At 41.9% G+C, this 22,131-nt stretch overlaps 1 protein-coding gene across 4 annotated transcripts in view; it reads right to left on the bottom strand.

The window, feature by feature from the left end:
- Positions 1–22,131, bottom strand: part of LOC105197916 (intraflagellar transport protein 81 homolog) — a 134,215-nt gene that overhangs the window by 22,496 nt on the left and 89,588 nt on the right. For all 4 annotated transcript variants that reach the window (XM_039456335.1, XM_039456338.1, XM_039456337.1 and 1 more), the window contains 5 exons: positions 18,517–18,834; positions 18,299–18,440; positions 15,990–16,138; positions 8,306–8,386; positions 8,059–8,225 (listed from right to left, as the gene is read on the bottom strand). In XM_039456335.1, the coding sequence (XP_039312269.1) occupies positions 8,059–8,225; positions 8,306–8,386; positions 15,990–16,138; positions 18,299–18,440; positions 18,517–18,834 (857 nt within the window). The remainder of the gene's footprint in view (positions 1–8,058; positions 8,226–8,305; positions 8,387–15,989; positions 16,139–18,298; positions 18,441–18,516; positions 18,835–22,131) is intronic.

The following is a 22,131-nucleotide window of genomic DNA, read 5'->3' as shown; positions in this document are numbered from 1 at the left end:
GCGTTGCCATCCCCCCTCCCAAAAAGAGGGGCGGTCAGGCGAAAGCGGGGGCCGTGGCCGCTGCGGCCGCTTCGGCGGCCAACACGGGGAGGGAGTCAGGCGTCGCGGCGACCAGCACCGTCTCGTCTGCCATAGCGGAGGGAGCACCTGCTTCATCGCCTATGGAGGTGGTCGGCCTGGAGGAGGCCATGGAGACCGGTAAGTAAACCGGTCTCCACTTTTGCATACATTCACCGCATTCCGCCTCCTCCAGGCAAACTTGAACCACTCCGCGAGGGCGCAGGATCTCCTGTGTCAGCACCTCGCGGAGTGGTCCATCGACCTGGCGATCGTTGCCGAGCCATACCTGGTTCACGATCGGGCCGAGTGGCTCGGTGACCAGGATGGCTCGGTGGTCATTATCGGGGGTGGCGGTCCACGGGCTCTCCCTCTCTCTCTCATTGAGAGGGGGGAGGGCTACGTGGCCGTAAGATGGGGCGAGACGGTGGTTGTGGGGATTTACGCCCCACCAAGCCGCCGTCTCGCCCAATTCGAGGAGTTATTGGAGAGGGTGGGACTGGTCGTCGACCGGTACCGCCCCTCACCAACAATCGTCGCCGGGGACTTCAATGCCAAGCTGGAGGAATGCGGGTCCCCGGCGACGTGTCCACGCGGAGACTCCCTGGGAAATTGGGCCCTAGAACTGGGGCTCAATTTCCTAAACAGGGGGTCCGTGGACACCTGCGTGAGGCACAACGGGGGCTCCATTGTGGATCATACCCTTGGATGCCCCCGTGCCTCGCGTAAGGTGTCCATGTGGAAGGTGTTGGAGGGGGAGGAGACCCTATCGGATCACCGGTACATTCGATTCGATGTCTCCGACCCCTCCAGCGGCCGTCAGCGGCAAGCGCAAGAGCAAGCGGCGACGGGGGCCAAACGCCGTGCCGCTGGGCCGTCGGGAGGCTCGATGTCGACCTCCTGATGGCCGCGGCCGAGTCAGTGGCCTGGTCGGGCATTCTGACCAGGCCCATGGCCGACGTGGACGAGGGAGCGGCACGGCTGCGGGGCGCGCTCACAAAAATCTGTGATGCCGCGATGCCCCGCATTCGAAAGCCCCCGTAAGAAGAGGGTGTACTGGTGGACGCCCGAGATTGCACATCTTAGGCGTGAATGCAATCGGGCGATACACCGGTGCACCCACTACGCGCGTAAGCGCGTACAGGAAGCGGAAGTAATGGCCTCGCTGAGGGACCAGCGGCGCGAAGCCAAAAAGTCCCTCCAGCGGGCCATCGGCGAATCCAAGGCCAGGGCCTGGGAAGAGCTGGTCGAGACGGTAGACCGTGACCCGTGGGGGCGCCCATACAAACTTGTTAGAAACAAGTTCAGGGCGGCGGGCGCCCCCCTAACGGAGAGTCTCGACCAGCAGTTCCTCGAGACCGTGGTCACCACCTTGTTCCCCGCGGGACCAGGGCAGGTGGCCCAGCTAGGCGTGCCCCCACCACCGGTACCTGACCGGTGGGGAGAGGCGCGCGAGGTCTCGAGGGACGAGATAATGGCGGTTGCCAAACGGCTCAGGGCAAAAAAGACTGCCCCGGGCCCGGACGGCATCCCCGCCAGGGTCCTGGCCTTGGTGTCCGGGTTTGGTATTGATGGACGGCCTCCAGCACTTGTTCGGGAAGTGTCTGGAGGCTGGGCGGTTCCCCACCGCGTGGAAGGAGGCGAAACTGGTGCTCCTCCGGAAGGAGGGTAAGCCAGAGGGGTCGCCCTCGGCTTACCGCCCCATATGCCTGCTCGACGAGGCGAGCAAAATGCTGGAGCGCATTCTAGCTGCTCGCCTCCGAGAGCACCTGTCCCATGAGGGCCCCGATCTGGCCGACTGCCAGTTCGGATTCCGAGAGGGCAGATCAACCGTCGATGCAATTCGACGGGTCCGTGCCCTCTCGGATGAGGCTGTCTCCCGCGGGAAGAGGGTGTTGGCTGTCTCTCTAGACATTGCCAACGCCTTCAACTCCATCCCGTGGGAGTGTATACGTCAGGCACTGCGCTTCCATCATGTGCCTGCGTATATGCAGAAGGTCATTGAGGATTACCTTCGGGACAGGGGCATATGCTACCTGGGGCGGTATGGGCGACCCCACAGACGGGGGATCCAGCGGGGGGTCCCGCAGGGGTCGGTCCTGGGACCGCTCCTGTGGGACTTTGCCTACAACTGGGTCCTCCGGGGCGCCCTCCTTCATGGGCTGGGGGTGGTGTGTTACGCCGATGACACGCTACTCCTGGCCTGGGGGGGGGATTGGAGGAGCACTATTCGCCTCGCCGAGGTCGGCGTGGCACAACTGGTGGGGCGAATACGGAAGCTGGGCCTACGCGTGGCTCCCCAAAAGACCGAGGTCGTCTGGTTCGCCGGACCTCGGGTGAGGGGACCGATGCGCGGGGCCCAGCTCTCCGTGGAGGGGGTCCGAGTCCCAATTGGGACCCAGATGAAATATCTGGGTCTCATCCTCGACAGTCGATGGAGTTTCGTGCCGCACTTCCTGCGGATGGTACCCCGGGTGCGGGTCGTGTCTGCCAGTCTTGGCAGACTGATGCCCAATCTCGGGGGACCTGGAGGTGGAGCTCGCCGCCTGTACCTCAGCGTGGTCCGGTCCATGGCGCTATACGGCGCCCCCGTGTGGTACACGGACATGTTGACCAGGCGTCGCGTAAGGGATCTCTTACAGAGTTCCCAGCGGGGTCTGGTCGTCCGTGCCGCACGGGGCTACCGGACCATCGCCACTAGGGCGGCGATGCTGGTGGCCGGGGAGCTCCCGTGGGAGCTCGAGGCGCGCATATACGCTCACGCTTATGTGGAGAAGCGTGCGCGCCTCCGGGTTCCCGGGGCACCCTGGACACCAAAGGAGCAGGAAGTGTGGCGCCTCCAAATGAGGAGGCGCGCTGTCGAGGACTGGGGCGAGAGCCTGGCTTTGGATGGGCCGGGCTCTCGCGTCGTCGGCGCCATCAAGCCCGTTCTCTTGGAATGGGTGGGCCGGCGACGCTTCGGATCTCTGACGTACAGGCTGGGGCAGGTGCTCACCGGGCATGGCTGCTTCGGGGAGTTCCTGCACCGCATAGGCCGTGAACCCACCAGTGTGTGCCACCACTGCGGGGCCCTGATGGACTCGGCGGATCACACCCTGCTGGAGTGTCCAGCGTGGGATGCTGACCGCCGGGTCCTACTTGAGGCCCTTTCCATCAACCAGGTAGACTTCTCCCTGGAGAGCATGGTGCGTGCCATGCTTGAAGGGGAGGAGCACTGGGCAGCCGCGCTCTCCTTCTGCGAGTCCGTTATCTCGCAGAAGGAGAGCGAAGAAAGACGAAGGGAGTCGGCCCCGAACGCCGACCCCTGCAGGAGAAAGAAACCGGGGAGAAGGGCCCGAGCTTTCGCACGGGCCCTCTAACACTCCCCAACATCAGTCGCGGGCTGGAGGGAGGTCGTGCGAGCGCGCCCGTCCCGCCAGGCCGCGACTGCCGGGAGCTGCAGGGATGGGGTGCGGGGGCACCTTATCCCATTGCACGCAGCTCCCCAGTAGGGGAGACCGTTGCGCGGTGGTCCCGCAACGATCTCCAGTTAGGACGACTCTCTCTCTCGAGAGGGAGAAGGGGGCTCGGGGGGGCGCCCGATGGAGTATGCCTCTGCAATCCCGGGGCGCCCCCCCACGTCCCATGTTAAGGGGGCCACCATGGGGTTTTAGCCGGTAAGAGTCCGGCATAACCGCCTCCCTTCCCCCCGGAAGGGAGGGGTATCCATGAGGATTTCCCCATGTAAAAAAAAAAAAAAAAAAGGAGAGGCATATGTTATCTTGGACAATTTTCCCTTATAAATTAATCGGGGCTTTCGTATAGTTTAAAACGATCCCGTTTCGCGCACAGACGGTAGTAACAGAGGCGAGAACGCAAGGGATCGCAAGGAAAGAATTAAGTTAATACTCAATGTTTTTTCAGTAAAAATATATACGAGATTTATTGAGAAATAAAGAAAATAATAAACGCAATATAAAAGAAAATAAAGAAAATAATAAACGTGATATAAAAAAAAGAAAAAACGCAATGTAAAAAAAATAACAGCAAACGACGGACAATTCGCGGAATTATATACAGACGACCGGAGATTTAAATCTGGAGACTATTTACAAACACAGGTGCCTAGGGCACGGTTTAGCCACGTCGTGCGCGTGTATGAGTTCACGTTATTCAGCGATCAGCTGTGAGGTTATAAATAGCCTTACGCTGTTTATGAGCGCTTGTAGGGCGGATGGCCGCGCGGGCACGGCGGTACCGCGTCGCAAGATCAGGCCTAATTGCAAAACCAGCGCAACGCGTGGCGGTTAATACTGCTGATAATTTTTGGCGGGTGGCAATGTCCACGTCAAGAGCACTTGGTAGAGGCGCGAAATCCCCGCACTCCTGATCGTAGAGCGTTGCCGAGAGCAAGAAACTAGAGGCGGCTTTATATCGAGGCAAGATCGCTTTCCGGAGCCCAAGTCGCTTGAGCCCACGGTGCTCGACAGAAAAGCGGGATAGAAGCGGTCACTGGCGAAGAGTACTCCGTGGAAACAAAGGCGCTTGACTCCTTTTTGTGATCTGGCTTCTTCTAGTCGGAAAGGATCAGGAAGAAGAGAGCCATAAGATGTGCGCTCTCGTGGCTTATATACCCGAGCTCGGTAGTAGGGGGATGCTCGGGAACGGTCGGAGGTTCAGCAAAGTCAGCATCCCCGCCACTCGAGATCGGGCACGGCGAAGCGACATACTTTCGAACTTTCGAGATCAGCGACAACTGCGCGTACGCGCCGAGATTGTCGTTACGTGGATGCTTCGTTTAAACACGCGCGAACGTGACAAGTATTATCGGTGCGTTGCGCCTTTTACTGCTGTCCGGCGGATGTTTGGCCGGACAGCGTGGGATGATGGACGGTCAGGGAGGTGGCGACAGGACGATTCGTTACAAGTTATCAAGATATACGTAGAGAAAAAAAACAGTTTTTTTTAATTATTTCAGAAAATATTTATTTTACAAAAAAATGTGTCAAATAAAAAATAAAGCTCAATAAATGATCATAAACATATTCTAACTAACTTCAATATTTAGTCGTTATAATAGAAAATTGTTTAAAAATGAGTTCTTTTTATTTTCATTAACCCGTAATGGTCACTCGGAGTCTTTCGCAACCCACACTAACTTAAGAGTACACAGACCATTCAAAATCAAACGACCTTATATGAAACTAATTTTTATCTGAAAGTATACTATTGTATCTTGAGAATACACCTTTAAATTGTTATTAAATTATGTCAAAAATTAAAAATTTTATAAACATTTGTATAAAAAAGCTTAATTTTGCAGTTTTTATATTTGAATTTTTTCATTATGTTGAATTTTAATTTAAAAAATTATTGGATTATAAGAAACAGACCTCAATGTATAGCCAGTAAAATTTTTGTGACAAAATATCAAAAAGCTGGGAAATAGCGATAATTGGACCAGTAAATCCTATGTAACCGTTATGTTATTATTTGGAAGTGTGACCATTACGAGTTAATAATTTATTTTCAGTAATAACTACATGTACAGGGTGTCAGGTAACTACCGCCCGTGGTTTCGTGGGTTGATAGATCAAGTAAAACTGAGCAGAAAAGTCCTTTATCATTTTTTTATATTTGCCATAGTTAACAAAAAAAAAATTAATAAAGTTTGCGAATAAGCGCGTATCACCGCGCGCAAGGACCGCCCGCCGGTCGCCGAAATGTAGGCAGCCGCGAGCTGCGAAGCAGTAGCTGCTTTTCCCTCCTCACCGAGCCGCGCCTACAGCCGCGGCTGCCTACGTTTTGGCGACCGGCGGGCGGTCCTTGTGCGCGGTGATACGCGCTTATTCGCAGACTTTATTAATTTTTTTTTCGTTAACTATGGCAAATATTAATAAATGGTAAAGGACTTTTCTGCTAGGAATTTTACTTGATCTATCAGTCCACAAAACCACGGGCGGTAGTTACTTGACACCCTGTATATAGTACTTGCTCGCACGCACGTACGCACGCATGCACGGGAGGAGGTGGAGCGGGGAGTGCAAGAAAAGGGCTTACGGCTTGTGCGTGCGTACGTGTGTAGTTATTACTGAAAATAAATTATTAATAAAAATAAAAAAAATTTATTTTAAATTAGTTTTTCTATTATAATGACTAAAGTTCTAAAGTTAATATATATATATATATATTATATATATATATATATATTTATTATATTATATATAAAATATATACAGGTGTCTAAAAAAAGGGTCACATATTTTGATAGCAAGTAGTATTGATCAAAACAAGAAGAAAAGGTCTAATTAACATGGATCCTAAAATATCTTCAAAGATACATGCTATTTTGTTATTCGAGCTCTTTGTCATTTTCTTATTAGTCGTGTCATCTTTAGAATGTCTCCTGATATTTACATTTGCAATAGATACTACAAGTCAAACGACATTGCGTAGGCCTTGACGAATGTGAGCAGCCCTAGTAAACAAAAGAGTGTTTACTACTGTTGCTATACGAGAGTTCGTCAGTACGAGATTAATTGTCTCAGTCAGCATTAAAATTTTTTGTTTTTTGTAAAAAAAAGTTTTTATTTTGTTATCATATGTACATACATTTAGTTTCTTTATTTCAGTTTTTTTATAGAAGATTAATGATTACATTTCATATTAAAATAAAAATTATTTCTTTATCTCTTTTTGTTTATTTTTTATTTTTTAAGGCACCTAGAAAAAAGATATCCCCATTGTATCCCACTTTTCCCTACTCCTTTGTTCATTACATTCTAAAGATGACCCGACTAATAAGAAAATGACAAAGAGCTCAAATAATAAAATAGCTTGTATCTTTGAAGATATTAGTTTCAGGACCCATGTTAATTAGACCTTTTCTTTTTGTTTTGATCAATACTACTTGCTATCAAAATATGTAACCCTTTTTTTTAGACAGCCTGTATATATATATATATATATATATAGACTTATTTGTAAAATTTTTTGTAAGCTTCATTTTTATTTGATATATTTTTTTGTAAAATAAATATTTTCTGAAATAATAAAGAAAAACTGTTTTTTTTCTAAGTATATCTCAAAAACTGTATTTGAACGTCGATTAATTTATAAGGAATAGTTATCCAGGACCCTTTCCTTTATGAACATATGTCAAGGTCAAAGTCGTCAGAAGCTGCTCCCCTTTTATAAACTTTTACTAAATTTCTTTTACGTGGCATTTAGAGGATCCTTATACAGCATAATTATTTAATATATCCTCTAATAGCTTGAATGACGATCTCTATTCTTAGCCTGAAACGTTCGCACGCACGCTGTAATGTAGCGCTGCCCATGCCGACGAATGCTGCCTCAATAACGGTCCATAATGACGTCATATTGGGATGCCGGGATTTGTTGGCGATTCTTTCAACTACGTTCTATATGTAGTAGTCCAAGGGATTCAAATCTGGTTTGTTAAGAGACCAAAATTCCTTGGACCAAAACATATCGACGTGGTCCTGGTATCTTGAAAGAGCATCTGTTGTATCTTTAATGTTTACGATTTGTATCGAAGGCCTTCTTCGACAATTTGTCGCATTGTTGGCTTGCTTACACTAACAATCGATGCTAATTTTCGCAACGATTGCTCTAAGTCATTCAAATCACCTTTCGACGACTGCGTGGGTCCTCGCGGTATTCTTTTGAGTGGATACTGGAACTTTTGTTGGATTGTTCTGAAGCCGTATATCTTGTCATAACGTTAAAAAACGGTTGATTTCAGTTATCCAAAAAACCGAATTATTTCCGTTGCTGAGCGCCCAGCGAAAAAGCTTTCAATAATCATGATCTTTGATTATAGTCCGCATTTAGTTTCAACATCACGGCCGTTTTGAGAATATAATTGTTTACTAAAAACATCAGGCTTTGTCGGATGCCAACAACAACCTCTGGCTGAGGCACAATATAGCGGAAAATTTAAATTTAAATTTGTCCGGATTTTGATGATGCACCCTGTATACTCAGAATATTACTTACGATATGATATGGTTCCATTGTTGAGTTTTATTTTCATACTGTACAGTATGTTCTTTTAGCTTATCTTGTTCCTTGTTTAAATTCCTTAAAATTTCTTCTTCTTTCATAATCATATTATGTAATTCTCGTTTTAATGTTTGTCCTAAGTTATTGAAACCGTTGTGCATCTAAAAAAAAAAAAAAATATTGCCATAAATATATAAAATATGATAATAAACATTATCTCAAAATCTTTATATATATTTACTTCTGCTTCTTTACGTAGTCTCTCTTCGGTAATCTTTATTTTTGAAATTTTTTGTTGTAATCGTTTTTTATCCTCATTATCCTACAATATGCATAATATTATTTTAACAATGAATAATGTAATTTGTGTTAACTATATGTGTTGTACATATACACTCGTCAACAAAAAGGAACCCTTTACAGACACCAAAAATTAAGCTATCTTAAAATGGCTGTAGCTCGGCGAAAAATCAACGCAGATAAAAAATAAAAAAAGCATTTTGAAGCTTGAAGTTTCAACTTTAACGCTAAATTGACAAATTTTTAAAGTTCTTTTAATTTCTTTGTTTTATGTGTTGGGAACGGATCGAGGACAAGTAGATCAACACATCTGGTAGAACAATCTTTATTGTAAAAAGGGACTGGCGTTGAGACACGCACAATGCACGCAACCGCGTGGCCGGAGACGAACGTGCAGAGAGAGAGCTCACATAGAAAAAGGATAGATACAATAGATGTCGAAAATCGCACGCGTTTACAAACTCGCCATCGCACTGCCATCTACGGCATAGACTATGACGCACAGCCGAACATAATCTCGGTTTGTCAACCAATCACTGATTTATCACTCTAACACTCTCCCCCTACAAATCGTTTATTATTATGGTAGGCGATTATTTATGCTAATTTAGATCGATTAAACGCATTTGATTATAGCACCATTCTAATTTTTCTTTGCACACCCTTCGTAAAGCAATCCGCAACCATATTGTTTGTATCAACGTATGACATAGTAATAGTATTATTCTCTACTTCCTCTCGTACAAAGTGAAACTTAAGATTATCGTGACGCGTGTTCGTAAAGGATCTCGCATTCTTCAACCATTAAATAGCAGCTTGGTTGTCACAAAGTAGTTGAGTAGGTTTGTCAACATATTCAATACATTTTAACTCCGTGAGCATATTCCGTATCCACATAACGTCTTTTACAACTTCAGAAGCGGCAAATAATTCCACTTCGCATGTAGAATTACCCACGGTCCTTTGTTTCTTACATTTCCATGATATAAGAGAATTGCCAATGAATATTGCTCCCCCTGAGAAAAATTTACCATTACTTGCATTCCCCCAGCTGGAATCGGAATAAGATCTCAGTCATCCAAATTTACGATCATATTCAAGTCGCTTGTATTTGCTTTCGCTCAGGTAACGCAAAACTCTTTTACCTAGTACGTAATGCCGTTTTTTTGGACAATGGTTAAACTGCGATAAATAGGATATCACGAACGCAATATCGGGTCTAGTTCTGTTGGCCAAATACAATAGCTCTCCAATTAACTCTTGATATTCGTTAATATCATAACTTTCACTTTCTTCGACATGCATTCCATCCTCGCCTGTTACAATCGGGGTACTAACTGGCTTACATTCCGACATACCATATTTGTTCAATAGTTTTTCTATATATTCGCTTTGACTAATATATATGCCTGCATTATCGTAATCTACTCTCATTCCTAAGAATCGCTTTGATTTAATAGTTTCTACAATGTCAAACTTCCTTTGTAATGACTCAATAATCCTACCGCAGATCTCGGAGTTATTATCAATAGTGATAAAATCATCTACGTATGCACCAAATACAAAAAAACAAAACTCATTAGAATTATAAAATATGCAGTTCTCAGAGGCCAATGGTTTAAGACCATTTTTTGATAGTTCCTCCTTTAGCTTGTAGTACCAATTTCGACCGGACTGGGACAGTCCATACAGGCTCTTTTTGAGTCTACAAATCTCCCCCTTCTCGAATCTATCCCCGAAACCAGGAGGTGGTTTCATATATATAGTTTCCTCTAGTTTGCCGTATAGATATGCAGTTTTTACATCGAAAAATCTTACATTTAAATCCCTCTTAGCCGCTATCGCTATTAATGTTCTCCAAGCGTCTATACTTATGACAGGTGAATATGATTCTTCATAATCCCGGTTTTTTACTTGATTAAACCCTGTAGCTACTAATCTTGCTTTGTACCTAACTTTATGGTTCTCACTCTCTTTAACGGAGAATATCTATTTACTCTTAACAATTTTAGCTCCTATCGGACGCTCACAAATATCCCATACATCATGTCTCTGTAAGGAGGCTAATTCATCCTCCATCGCGATTTCCAATTGTTTCCAATTTTTATGATTACGCGCCTCATCGTAATTGCATGGTATTTGGACATTCTCCACTAAATAAGTTTCATAATTCTTTGACAATCTGTCTGAACGCCTTACTCCTTCTTCCCTTAAACGTTCTTCTCGCTCCCTCAAGTATTCTTCTTTTCGTCTTAAGTTTTCTGCTACTGTAAGACCTGGGGGTCTCCCTCTCCTAACAGCTCTGACCTGTACTGCGTTTTCATTTAAATCACCTACATTTTGCGGTCTATCGGTAATATCATTGTCCTCTCTAATAGATTCTATTTCACCGTCATTCTCTCGCTCATCTATATCAATATCGGACTCTACTTCATTAATCGTATTATTATTAACAGTGTCATTAAGAGGTATATTCAATAGATTTTCAATGTCCCAGTTTTCATATTTTCTATCGGTTTTGCCCTCATTTAGGTACTGACTCCCTTTAATTTTTTCATCAAATATTACGTTACGTTCCTCGACAATAGTTTTGCTATCAATATCTAACAGACGATATCCTACCCGTTCTCGCGAGTAACCTACCATTATCCCCCTTTTTTCGCTAGGTTGTAACTTGTTTCGCATATTCTTAGGAATGTGATAGTACGCGAGGCATCCAAATGTCCTCAAATAGCTAACGTTCGGTATCTTTCCGTGCCATATCTCGTACGGTGTTTTAAGCTTATTTCGCCTTGGAGTTAGATTAGCTGCATGCGTAACGTAGGCAACAGCTTCCGCCCAAAACGTTAATGGTAAATTGCTCTCATACAGTAGGGTACGTGCTCTTTCCAATATCACCCTGTTCCCTCTCTCTACTTTCCCATTACTTTCTGGGTTATATGGGACAGTCTTTTGATGCACAATGCCCTCTGTATCTGTGAACTCACGAAATCGGTTATTAATAAATTCCGCACCATTGTCCGTACGCATGCACTTAATCCCTTTCCTTAATATATTCTTACATTTTTCATTGAACGACTGAATCATGGATAACGCTTCGCTTTTATGTTTGATAAAATAAGTAAAATACATACCGCTATAGTCGTCAGTAACAAGCAATATATAACGCGACCCCCCAATGGAATTTATAGGCATAGGCCCGCATATATCTACATGTAACAAATCTAGTATTTCTTTGCTCTGATCACACGTAACAACTTTATGTGGTTTTCGCGATAGTTTACACATTTTACATGCTTCACAATGAGTATCGCAAATCTTGTGATCGATACCAGTAACCATTTTTTCTCGCGTGAGTCTCTGTACATATTTGTCATTGGCATGGCCCAGTCTACGATGCCATATATTAGCAATACCGTCACTAAATTTATTAGAAAGGATACTGTTGTGCTCATTATCAGACACATTGTTACACCCGCTTTCTATTATGGGATTCATGTGTATTACGAAATGGTTATTAACTTGCTCTCCTAGTACGATTACCTCACCGGTACTTCTACATATTTTGACTCCATATTCAATGAAATTAACTTTAAGACCGCGCTCCATCAGCTTTGCGACTGATAACAAGTTAGATCTCAATTCTGGGACATAAATGACATCATGTACAGTGACATACGTAGTACTACATTCACTACTTTGTACTTTAACTCTAAGTGAGCCAATGCCTTTGGATTCTAGTATATCGTTTTTACCTGCTAAATAGACTTTACCTATAATAGGTTTAAAATTAGAAAAATATTTTTTCTCAAACGTCATGTGTGATGTACAACCACTGTCTATAATCCACTTATTTTGATCTCTATCACAAGAATTACCATTAAACGCTTAAAAACTAGCATAATCTACCGTATTTTCGAATGCTAAGCTAACGGCTTTACCCTTATTGCCTTTTCGGATGCTAAGCTAACGGCTTTACCCGGATTGCCGTCTCTTCTATTTTTTCCTTGGTGATCAGACGTCTCGGATTCTCTGTACTTGCGATGATAACAATCCTTGGCCAAGTGGTTCATCTTTCCGCACACGAAGCATTTCTTGTTGGATTTCTTCTTATGAAAATTCTTAGTCGCATAGGCAGTCTCCTATCCCTCACCGCTGCTCTTCTTTGGTAGCTCTCTCTCCTTTTCTTTGAGGATTTCCAAGATCTCGTCCAATTTCTTCTCCCGTTGAGTCTTCAGTATCTCACGGATTTGGTTAAATTTATTGTGCAGTCCTCTAACTGCGTTGTAAACGATTTGTCGCTCAGTGATATTTAGCCCCGCCGATCCACATTTTATTGCAAGGCCTCTCGCACGACTTATGTACTCACTGGCAGTTGTCCATCATCTTAATATTTTTTAGTTCTTCTCCTGCGTCGATAGCCCTGTCTTCGGCCGGTCCAGCATATCTGTCATGGATCGCCTTCCATAATAATTTTGCATTCGTTTCGTTAGCGAACTGCAATATCTGACTATCGCTTAGCGACAAGCGGATACATGCCACGGCGTCGGCATTCTTCTCATCCCACTCATCCTTCTCTTTTCTCTTATCGTCTCCAGTTGGTCGGTCAGTCGTAAGAACTCGTATCAAACTCTTTAATTGTAAGACCGATTCCGTTTTGACACGCCAATTGTAATAATTCTCTCCCGTTAGCAACGGAACGGTGGGCAGGATCGGTTTTTCCGCCATTTTACCTTGTAGCGTTCCCTCTTCTCAGATGTCGATCTCTTTACTTCTAAAGTATCTTACTTTCCGTCCTCGTTAACCACGCTCTGCTACCATTTGTTGGGAACGGATCGAGGACAAGTAGATCAACACATCTGGTAGAACAATCTTTATTGTAAAAAGGGACTGGCGTTGAGACACGCACAATGCACGCAACTGCGTGGCCGGAGACGAACGTGCAGAGAGAGAGCTCACATAGAAAAAGGATAGATACAATAGATGTCGAAAATCGCACGCGTTTACAAACTCGCCATCGCACTGCCATCTACGGCATAGACTATGACGCACAGCCGAACATAATCTCGGTTTGTCAACCAATCACTGATTTATCACTCTAATATTATGCAGTAAAAAGAGCACACCTTGTTTTGTTCCTTAAAATTTCGTATATTTGACACTTTGCAACTCGACAAAAGAATTTTTTTCAAACAAAGCTTCATAAACTACAATATTTTACCTACAGAATGCTTTTTTTTTAAATTTCTCTACAATTTTTTTGACCGAGTTACGCAATTTTAAAACTAAACCTGCATTTTTTACTAATGATATTTGTACTCCGTGAAAAATCATCGTAGACAAAAAATGAAAAAAGCATTTTAAAGCTCGAAGTTTCAGCTTTAACGTGCTATCAATAATTTTCAAAAATTTTCTCAATTTCTCAGTGTTATGCTCTAAAAAAATACACTGTTTTTCTTTAAAATTATGTATCTTTGACAGTCTGTAGCTCAATAAAAAAATTTTTTCTCGACAAATGTAATGCAAGTGCCATAAAGTACCACATTTTTTCTACAAAAGGCTTTTTAAAATTTTCCTACGATTTTTTTTGACCAAGTTACAAGACTTTGTAACAATGCATGCACGTTGCATGCATTATTCCTGGCGAACACTAGCCGGAGACCGCTGTTCGGTTTCAAACAACAGGAGGCGCGATCGCACCTATCTAAACGCTTCTATAAGGATAACACCGCTAACGGCCGAAGGCGGCCGTTAGCTCAAGGCAAGCCCGTGCGCGATACAAGACCGCGCGCACGCGCACCACCGACTAGTCGCAAGAAGAAATCCCCGCGAAAGCGCGTCTGTACCAGTGACCGTGGAGGAACGGGAGTCCCAAGATGAAATCTCGGGAGAGAACAAGAGCACACAAAAACAACCGAATGTGCGAGCCAGGAGGTATAAAAGGCCTCCGCTCACACGCTCGACATCCATTTACCGATCTCAATCCTGATCCGCAACTCCTTTTTGGCGAAAATAAGCGGTAAAGGTTCATTGCCGCTGTCGAGATATTCGGCAAGCCGAAACTCGAGAGAGCACAGTTCCCTTCGGCATAGCCACCCCGGAGACGAAGGCGGTAAAAGTCCTTTGCCGCCACCAAGGTACTTGATAGCTCCGGCTGTTCCTGGCAAAAAGCCAGCGACTCCGCGCCAGCCAGAATCTTCGCACCGGCTATTAAGCCAGACGCGTCGCGGGCACGATTTGTCCAACGTACAAGCGCACCGGGCTAACCCGCGCATTTGCGCCGTCAGCGCGCCGTACACCGCACCTAGAAGCTCGGTTAGCCGGAATATTCGAAAACGCCGGCTCCGATTCCGGGAACCGCGAGATTCCCTCGCAGCTTCGCGGTCAAGACCGCCTGTAAATAATTTGAAAATAGTCTACCGTATTTGGTTCCCCATAACCACCATCCGTCCAAAGAAATTAGATTTAAAAGCAATTATATTTCCGCCATGTTCTTTTCTTTTCTTTCTTTTTATTGTTATAAAATGTATCTGTGTTCTATGTCAAAACGTAACGTTAAACAATAAAACTCACATTCACGTTGAACGCATCTTGAAAGCCGATTTATTTTCTCTCTCCCGCTGCGAACCTATTCTGTTCATCTAACCGCGAGCTAAATCCGTGTTTCAGCAGATATAAGAACCCCGCAGTTCATTACTTCTGCAGCATTTAATATTTGCACGCAAATTACATATTACTAATTGCAAGTATTTATCCTACACTCATACTCACACACACACACACACACACACACACACACACACACACACACACACACACATGATGTGCAAAAATCCGACCGGCAACCCCCACGTGGTGTACATTAGGTAATGCTAATGACGGCGGTAAACGTCAGTTTTCGGAAAAATGTACTGTAAAAAATGTGTTTCTTCAAAGTCCTGTAACTCGGTCAAAAAAATCGTAGGAAAATTTTAAGAAAAACATTTTATAGAAAAAATGTCATACTTTATGGCACTTGCATTGCATTTGTTGAGAAAAAATTTTTTATTGAACTACAGGCTGTCAAATATACATAAGGAAAAAACAGTGTCTTTTTTGGAGCATAGCACTGAAAAATTGAGAAAATTTTTAAAAAACCATTAATAGCATGTTACAGCTGAAACTTCGAGCTTTAAAATGTTTTTTAATTTTTTATCTACAATAATTTTTTACGGAGTACGGATATCATTTGTAAAAAATGCATTTTTAGCTTCAAAGTTGCGTAACTCTGTCAAAAAAAATCGTAGAAAAATTTAAAAAAAAGCATTTTGTAGGCAAAATGTTGTAGCTTATGAAGCTTCACTTGAATTGTTCGAAAAAAATTCGTTTGCCGAGCTGCAAAGTGTCAAAGATACGAAATTTTAAGGAACAAAACAAAGTGTGCTTCTTTACTGCATGAAAAGGAAGTTAACAGAACTTTAAAATTTTGTTAATATAGCGTTAAAGTTGAAACTTCAAGCTTCAAAATGCTTTTTTTATTTTTCATCTGCGATGATTTTTCGCCGATTTACAGTCATTTGAAAATAGTTTAATTTTTGGTGTCTGGAAAGTGTTCCCTATTTTTTGTTGACGAGTGTATAAATTACCTGTAATAATTTATCCTTTAGATGTTTTGTTTCAGACAATAAATCACTCGTCGTGTTTTTCATACTCATTTCTACCGTGTTATGACTTTTACATGCTTTTTGATATCTCTCATCAGTTTCACGAACTGTTTGCCGTAATGCTTTCATATCTAAATAATGTATAATGTTACTGTATATAAATAATTCAAGAACACAATATGGTTAGAAAAACCATATTTTTTTGAAAAATACGGAATATCTTTTAAATATGATAATTCTATGTAAATACACTTTAATAAGACTCTCGAAATTTAAACAAATAAAAATTTATAAAGCAAAGGCTGACTGTATAGAATAAACAAATTTGTTGTAATTTTGAATTTTTTTTGTGCGTATTGACAACAGCGCCGACTCTCAATAGCCTTTGCTTTAGTTTCTTATAATTTTATGTGTTCTTTAAATATTTTTAAAAGATCAAAATGTAATTTTTTACTATCATTTGAATATTGCTTTTACATTCTATACATATTTAAAGAAATATAAAGAATATAAATTTGATTTAATTTTCTTCTGAAATACATAAATGGCGGACATGGTTTTTGTTGTTTGAAAAAATGTTACTTCTTATTTCTATGTACTGAACATGAATTCGGCAAGTAAGTTATTCTATCTCGTCAGGTTTTTTTTTCATATAAATGAGTTTTTATGAATGAATGACTCAGTAATCTTTATTCGATCCCCTTAAGGTTACAAATCTTTTGTACTTCTCTATCTAACTCTACCTTACATCTATTTTATAACTATCTTATTGCTAACCTGCAGCTGTTTTCTATAAACACACAGACGTACCCGCGCCCGGGGCCTCCGCTTTCGTCGCAACTGTTTCTTAGATCTCAAACCTTACCCGATATCATTATCGCCCTTTTCCGGCGTATGCATCTCTTTTTCTCCTTCACACCCCCCCCCCTCTCTTTTCTTTCTCTCTCCCTCTTACTTTTACTCTCCTTTTCGCCTTCGTTACCATTCTCTTTCTCGTCCCCCCCAACTCTTCCACCCATTTACTCTCTCGCTTTCACCCGTCCATTCTCTCTTCCAACTTCGTCCCTCACTCCCCAACTTCCATGCTACTACCCTCTCTGAATCCTTCTAATTTCCTTAGGCAATTTTCTCCATCATCACTCTCTCCTAGTATCTTCTCTACCATCTCCTCCCAACTTCCCTCCGCACTTCAACTTCCACACTCTTCCCATACGTGCACCCACGTCTCCTCTTTCACTCTACATATTCTCCACTCTACATATTCTTATCCTTCTCTCTTTCCCAGTAATTTCTTTCCCTTACTTCCTCTCCTAACCTGAACCTTGCTACCCTCTTTCTTCTGTTCTCTCCCCACCTCTTCTTTAGATATCTCGGCATTCCCTCCCCTTTTAGTCTCTGGTAGCACCTGTTACCCCTCGATCCTCTAATCTTTTCCCATCTCTCTTCCCTTTGCCCAACTCTGTCCTTCTCCTCACCTTTGCAGAAATCAAACACTCTCTCCTCCCTTCCTTTCTCCATCCCCTTTACCTCTACCCTCCTGTCCTCAAAAAAGCTTTTTTTCTCTAACTCCCAGTTCGACATCTTCCTCCCCTCTTTGCGCTTTCTTCTTTATCTCCCTCCAACATCTCCTCACCAATTCACTTTTTCTCCCCTCCGCCAGTCTCTCCTTAAAACTCCATGTCCTCCTTCCCGCTCGCGTTCTCAGCTTTTTCTTCAGTTCCTCTCTTATCAAATACCCCGGCACCTTCCAGCCCATCCTCAACACCTACCTCAAATAGTTTTTCTCAATCCTCTTCAACCTTTCTTTCCTTCTATCCCCAAATCTCCACCTCATACGCCATTACTATCTATACTAACGCGTCGAACAGCTATAATCTTTTTTCCCAATCCCCTCCAAACCTTCTCTTCTCTATTCCTCAAACTTGCCCCATCACCGCCATTCCCCTCCTTGCCCTATCCTTTACCTGCTCGTCCTGTCTACCATTTCTTTGAAACACAAACCCTAGATAGTTAAATTTATTTACTTCCTCGATAACTTTCCCTTCCTATCTCCAATTAATCTTCTTTCTTCTCCCCCCTCCCTTCCAAAACCTCATCATTTTTTTATTTCTCTGCGTTTACTATCAATTTCTTATCCCTTACATACCTTTTCAGCCGCGTTATCATTGCTTTCATGCCTTCTTCCTCCTCCGCTAACAACATTATATCATCCGCGTTTGCCAACTACTACACCTTTTCCCCCTTAAACACATAAGTGGGTCTAAGAGACCCCCAAAAAACTTTATTATTACCTTTTATGATCGGGGTGAGATTAGTTCGCAGAGCTAATATCGAATGAGATAATTGAGTATTCATTGCTAATGCGTGATCTAGCGTATAATTTTCCGGAATTATTACTTTAGATGGGATATTCATTGAGTAAGAATGAGCTATCTGAAATTGAAATATAAATTGCACATTTATACATATTCATTATATATAGCTTATAAAGATATAGAAATTGCAATACCTGTCCATCTAGAATAGTTGCAGTTCGTTGAAGTACACCACTTTCTGCTTTTAGACCAGCTATCTCTGCTTTACAGCGTTTATATAATGTACTTTTAGTCTTTAAACGATTGATATACTTTTTCAATTCTTCTGCTCTAGGTACTGATGTCTCCAATAAAACTTTCGAATGATTTTGTTTTTCTTTTAATCGTGATTGCAGTTCTTCTAAAGAACTTTCGATTTTTTCTAAACGTTCAAGAGCATTACGTTTCATATTTCCGACAGCGGCAGCTTGTTGTCTAAACGGTCCCATTTTATCGATATCATTTTTAGATATCTAGAAATCAAGCGTTTACAAGAAATAAATAAGCTATATGATATATTATTATAAATATATTATTTATCGCATTCTCAAGCATGATTTGATTGTGTTTTAAATATTCCATATTTTCCAGAATAGAATACAAATGCTCATACAATGTTCAAGTGTTACGTTCAAAATATTGTATAAATACTTTTTGTATGTACAATAAAAATTGATAAGAGGTATATGTTAAAAGAAGAAGTCTAAAAATGGTCAAAATTGATCTCGAACGGACACCATTGAAACCTGCAGTTATCGTATTGAGAGGCCATACATTTTTGAAATAAGCTTATTTATCTAGGAAATGTTGAAAAATATTCCAAGAGTAACAAAATAAGTTATTTGAACACTTTACAAAAAAATTTATTTTGTTTCTAATGAACAATAGATTTCAAAGCTATTGATATGTTTACACTTAATACATGTTTTACCCTTAAAACGTAAGAATACACTACCATAAACATCCACAAATGCGTGTGCGTGCGTGCGTGCGTGCGTGCATGTGTGTGTGTGTGCTCGCGCGTGTGTGTGTGCTCGCGCGTGTGTGTGTGCACGTGCATGCGTGCGCGCACGCGTGTGTGTACATGTGCGTACGTGCATATAAGAGTGTATTCAAATTGACGATGAATATTTTAATAACAAGTTTTTTAAAGGGTTTTAAGACAAAAATTCTAATACCCGAAGGGCCATTCACTAATGAAATCAGGTGTACACCTAATTTGTAATAACGTGTAATCAATAGTGAAATCAATTCGTAATCACGTGTAATCTTGCAATATATTTTGAAAACATTTAAATGAAACTAAAAGCGTAATCAGTGTAATCAAAGAAAAATAAGTGAGAAATCACGTGAAATCATTGCAAGTCGTTTGAAATCAGAACAAAATCAGTCTTGGTAACATGCGACCACGAGACGCTTATGCGTGTGCGCATAGGGACTTCGCGCACGTCGGGTGTCAGACAGATACGAGAAAGTTCCATAGGCATAATAATAGTAAGAACAGGCCGCTAAATTTAAGCGTCGGTTAGATAAAAAAATGCTTAATAGGTTTTGTCCTTGGATTTGCCTATATGGAAAAAAAATTCTGGAAGACAAGAGAATACTCCAGTAACACTGCGCGAATTAAAGGCAATAAAAATATTGTGGGAGCACTGTGCCATTGGTACTCTGTAGATAATAAGGAAGAATGCTTAAATCCAGTGCAAATGGAAATACAAGGGTACATAGATGTTAAACAATATGTTATAACTATTTCAGCTCCATGCATGACTGATTTAAACTTAAGGCTAAGCCATGATGTTTTTGAAAAGATAAAAAAGTATTTATAATTATTATATCATACTTTTATAACTTTGTTATGATATCATACTTTTATAACTTTTTTATGATTATTATAACAAGCTACTTTGTGAATTAAATAAAGTTTATGAATACTATAAAATACTTTTTATTTTCTTACTTTTTCATGATGTACATTTAATAAATACTCGTATAATATTATATATATTATTATTTTAAACTTTTTAAAGAATTGGCATGTTGCTTTAAAAGTTAAATAAAATCTAATCAATCATAGTAAAATTATTTAAAACATTAATTAATGATTTCTATTATTATATATTATAATTTAAAATTATGATAAATTTGTAACAATATTTACATTGAAATTAGCAATAATAACAAATAATACTATTGAAATCATTTGCAATCACAATAAAATCATTTGTAATCACTGCAATCACAATGATATCATTTGTAATCACTGTGATATCATTTGTAATCACAATGAAATCAGCTGTGATCACAATCGATTTTACACAGTCGTATAAAATCACTTTAGTAGTTGTAATTACATCGTAATCAACTGTAATCAGTTGTAATCAACTGTACTTTATAATCACGTGTACATCCAATAGCTGAGTGAATGGCCCCTCGCTAATACCGTAATAACGAGATTATAAATATTTTCAAACGAGAAGAGTTTTAAGATTACAAATGACGGTTAGAATTTTGCGCGCTCAGGGATGGCAATCTGCTCTCCTAATCAAATGTTTTTAATAATAATAAAATTATTGTAAATATACGTAAGAGAGTTTTATTAAAAAATTAATTCTGTTTATTGTTGGGTTCCGCCGAGCGCTAGGCTCGACCTTGTAAAAGTGCCCATATGAGGACGCGACTGGTAATCGTGCTCGTCGTCATTCCGGAATCCTCGCGAACCCTTCCTCATGTCTCGTAACCCGCAAACAGACCCAAAATTTATATATAATAAATTTAATATAAAATCAGATAAATAATAGTTGCTTATAATAGTTTAATAATTACGTCGATATTGATGTGTTAAATATCAAAATTGTAAAAATGTCAATCATTATTGTTTATTTGGTCCATATAACAAAAGACTAACTTTATGTAAGATGGGTTTACCCGCACAACATATAGACATCCTAAATTTATCCTGGGTCGTCTCAAACGTCCGTAAGTTTGCTGTATCTCAGCCGACCCTACACGTAAAGTATCTGTTTCGCGATAAGCAATTGTAAACGTCCGAGTTCAATCGTTGTAAAGCATAACAAGTACCTGTCCGTAGCGTCTCCTGCGTAAATTTACACAATCACTATTCCGCGATTTAAATTCTAATTCTGTATATCGCAATGTAATGTGACAAGCTTTGTTTATAATAAATGTACTCACAAGAAACTTTTCAGAAGTATCCGCTTTAGATTTAGACGCGCTTTTAATATATTGTTATATTGATTAAAATTTAGAGACACGTATTTTTTTTATGTGCCCTAATGCCCTTTTAAGGGCGAAAAACCTCTTTAAAGAAAATCGGATTGTTTTGTTTCAAAGCGTGTAACAAATCGCCTTTCCGCTTCCCTCTCAAACCGTCCACCGTTCCACGCTGTCCGGCCGAACACCTGGACAGCCGAACAATCGGCGCACAGCGCCGAATAAATGCTTTCCACCAGCGTAGCGCGCGAAAACGCATTTGCGCGTCGAGAAAATCTCCGCGCGCATGCGCCTGAGAAGCGGCCAAAGTGGCGGTCGCTGCCAATCTCAAGTGACGGGGATCCCCTCTCCGTTATAGAACCGTCCATACCCTCGCATCGCCCCTCCTCGCGAGATTCGGCTATATAAGCGCCGCCGCTTCGACGATCGAGGCTTCTTATACAAACCGTCCATCTGTTAAGAAGTGGTACTCCTTCCGCTCCAAACCAAACTCAAGTGTCTTAAGTTCTGCTGAGAGATCTCGGCGACAAGCATCC

The sequence above is a fragment of the Solenopsis invicta genome, chromosome 12, assembly GCF_016802725.1.
Source record: "Solenopsis invicta isolate M01_SB chromosome 12, UNIL_Sinv_3.0, whole genome shotgun sequence".
NCBI lineage: Eukaryota > Metazoa > Arthropoda > Insecta > Hymenoptera > Formicidae > Solenopsis > Solenopsis invicta.
The sequence above is the reverse complement of the archived record's forward strand: the minus strand, read 5'-3'. Positions and strand labels throughout refer to the sequence as shown.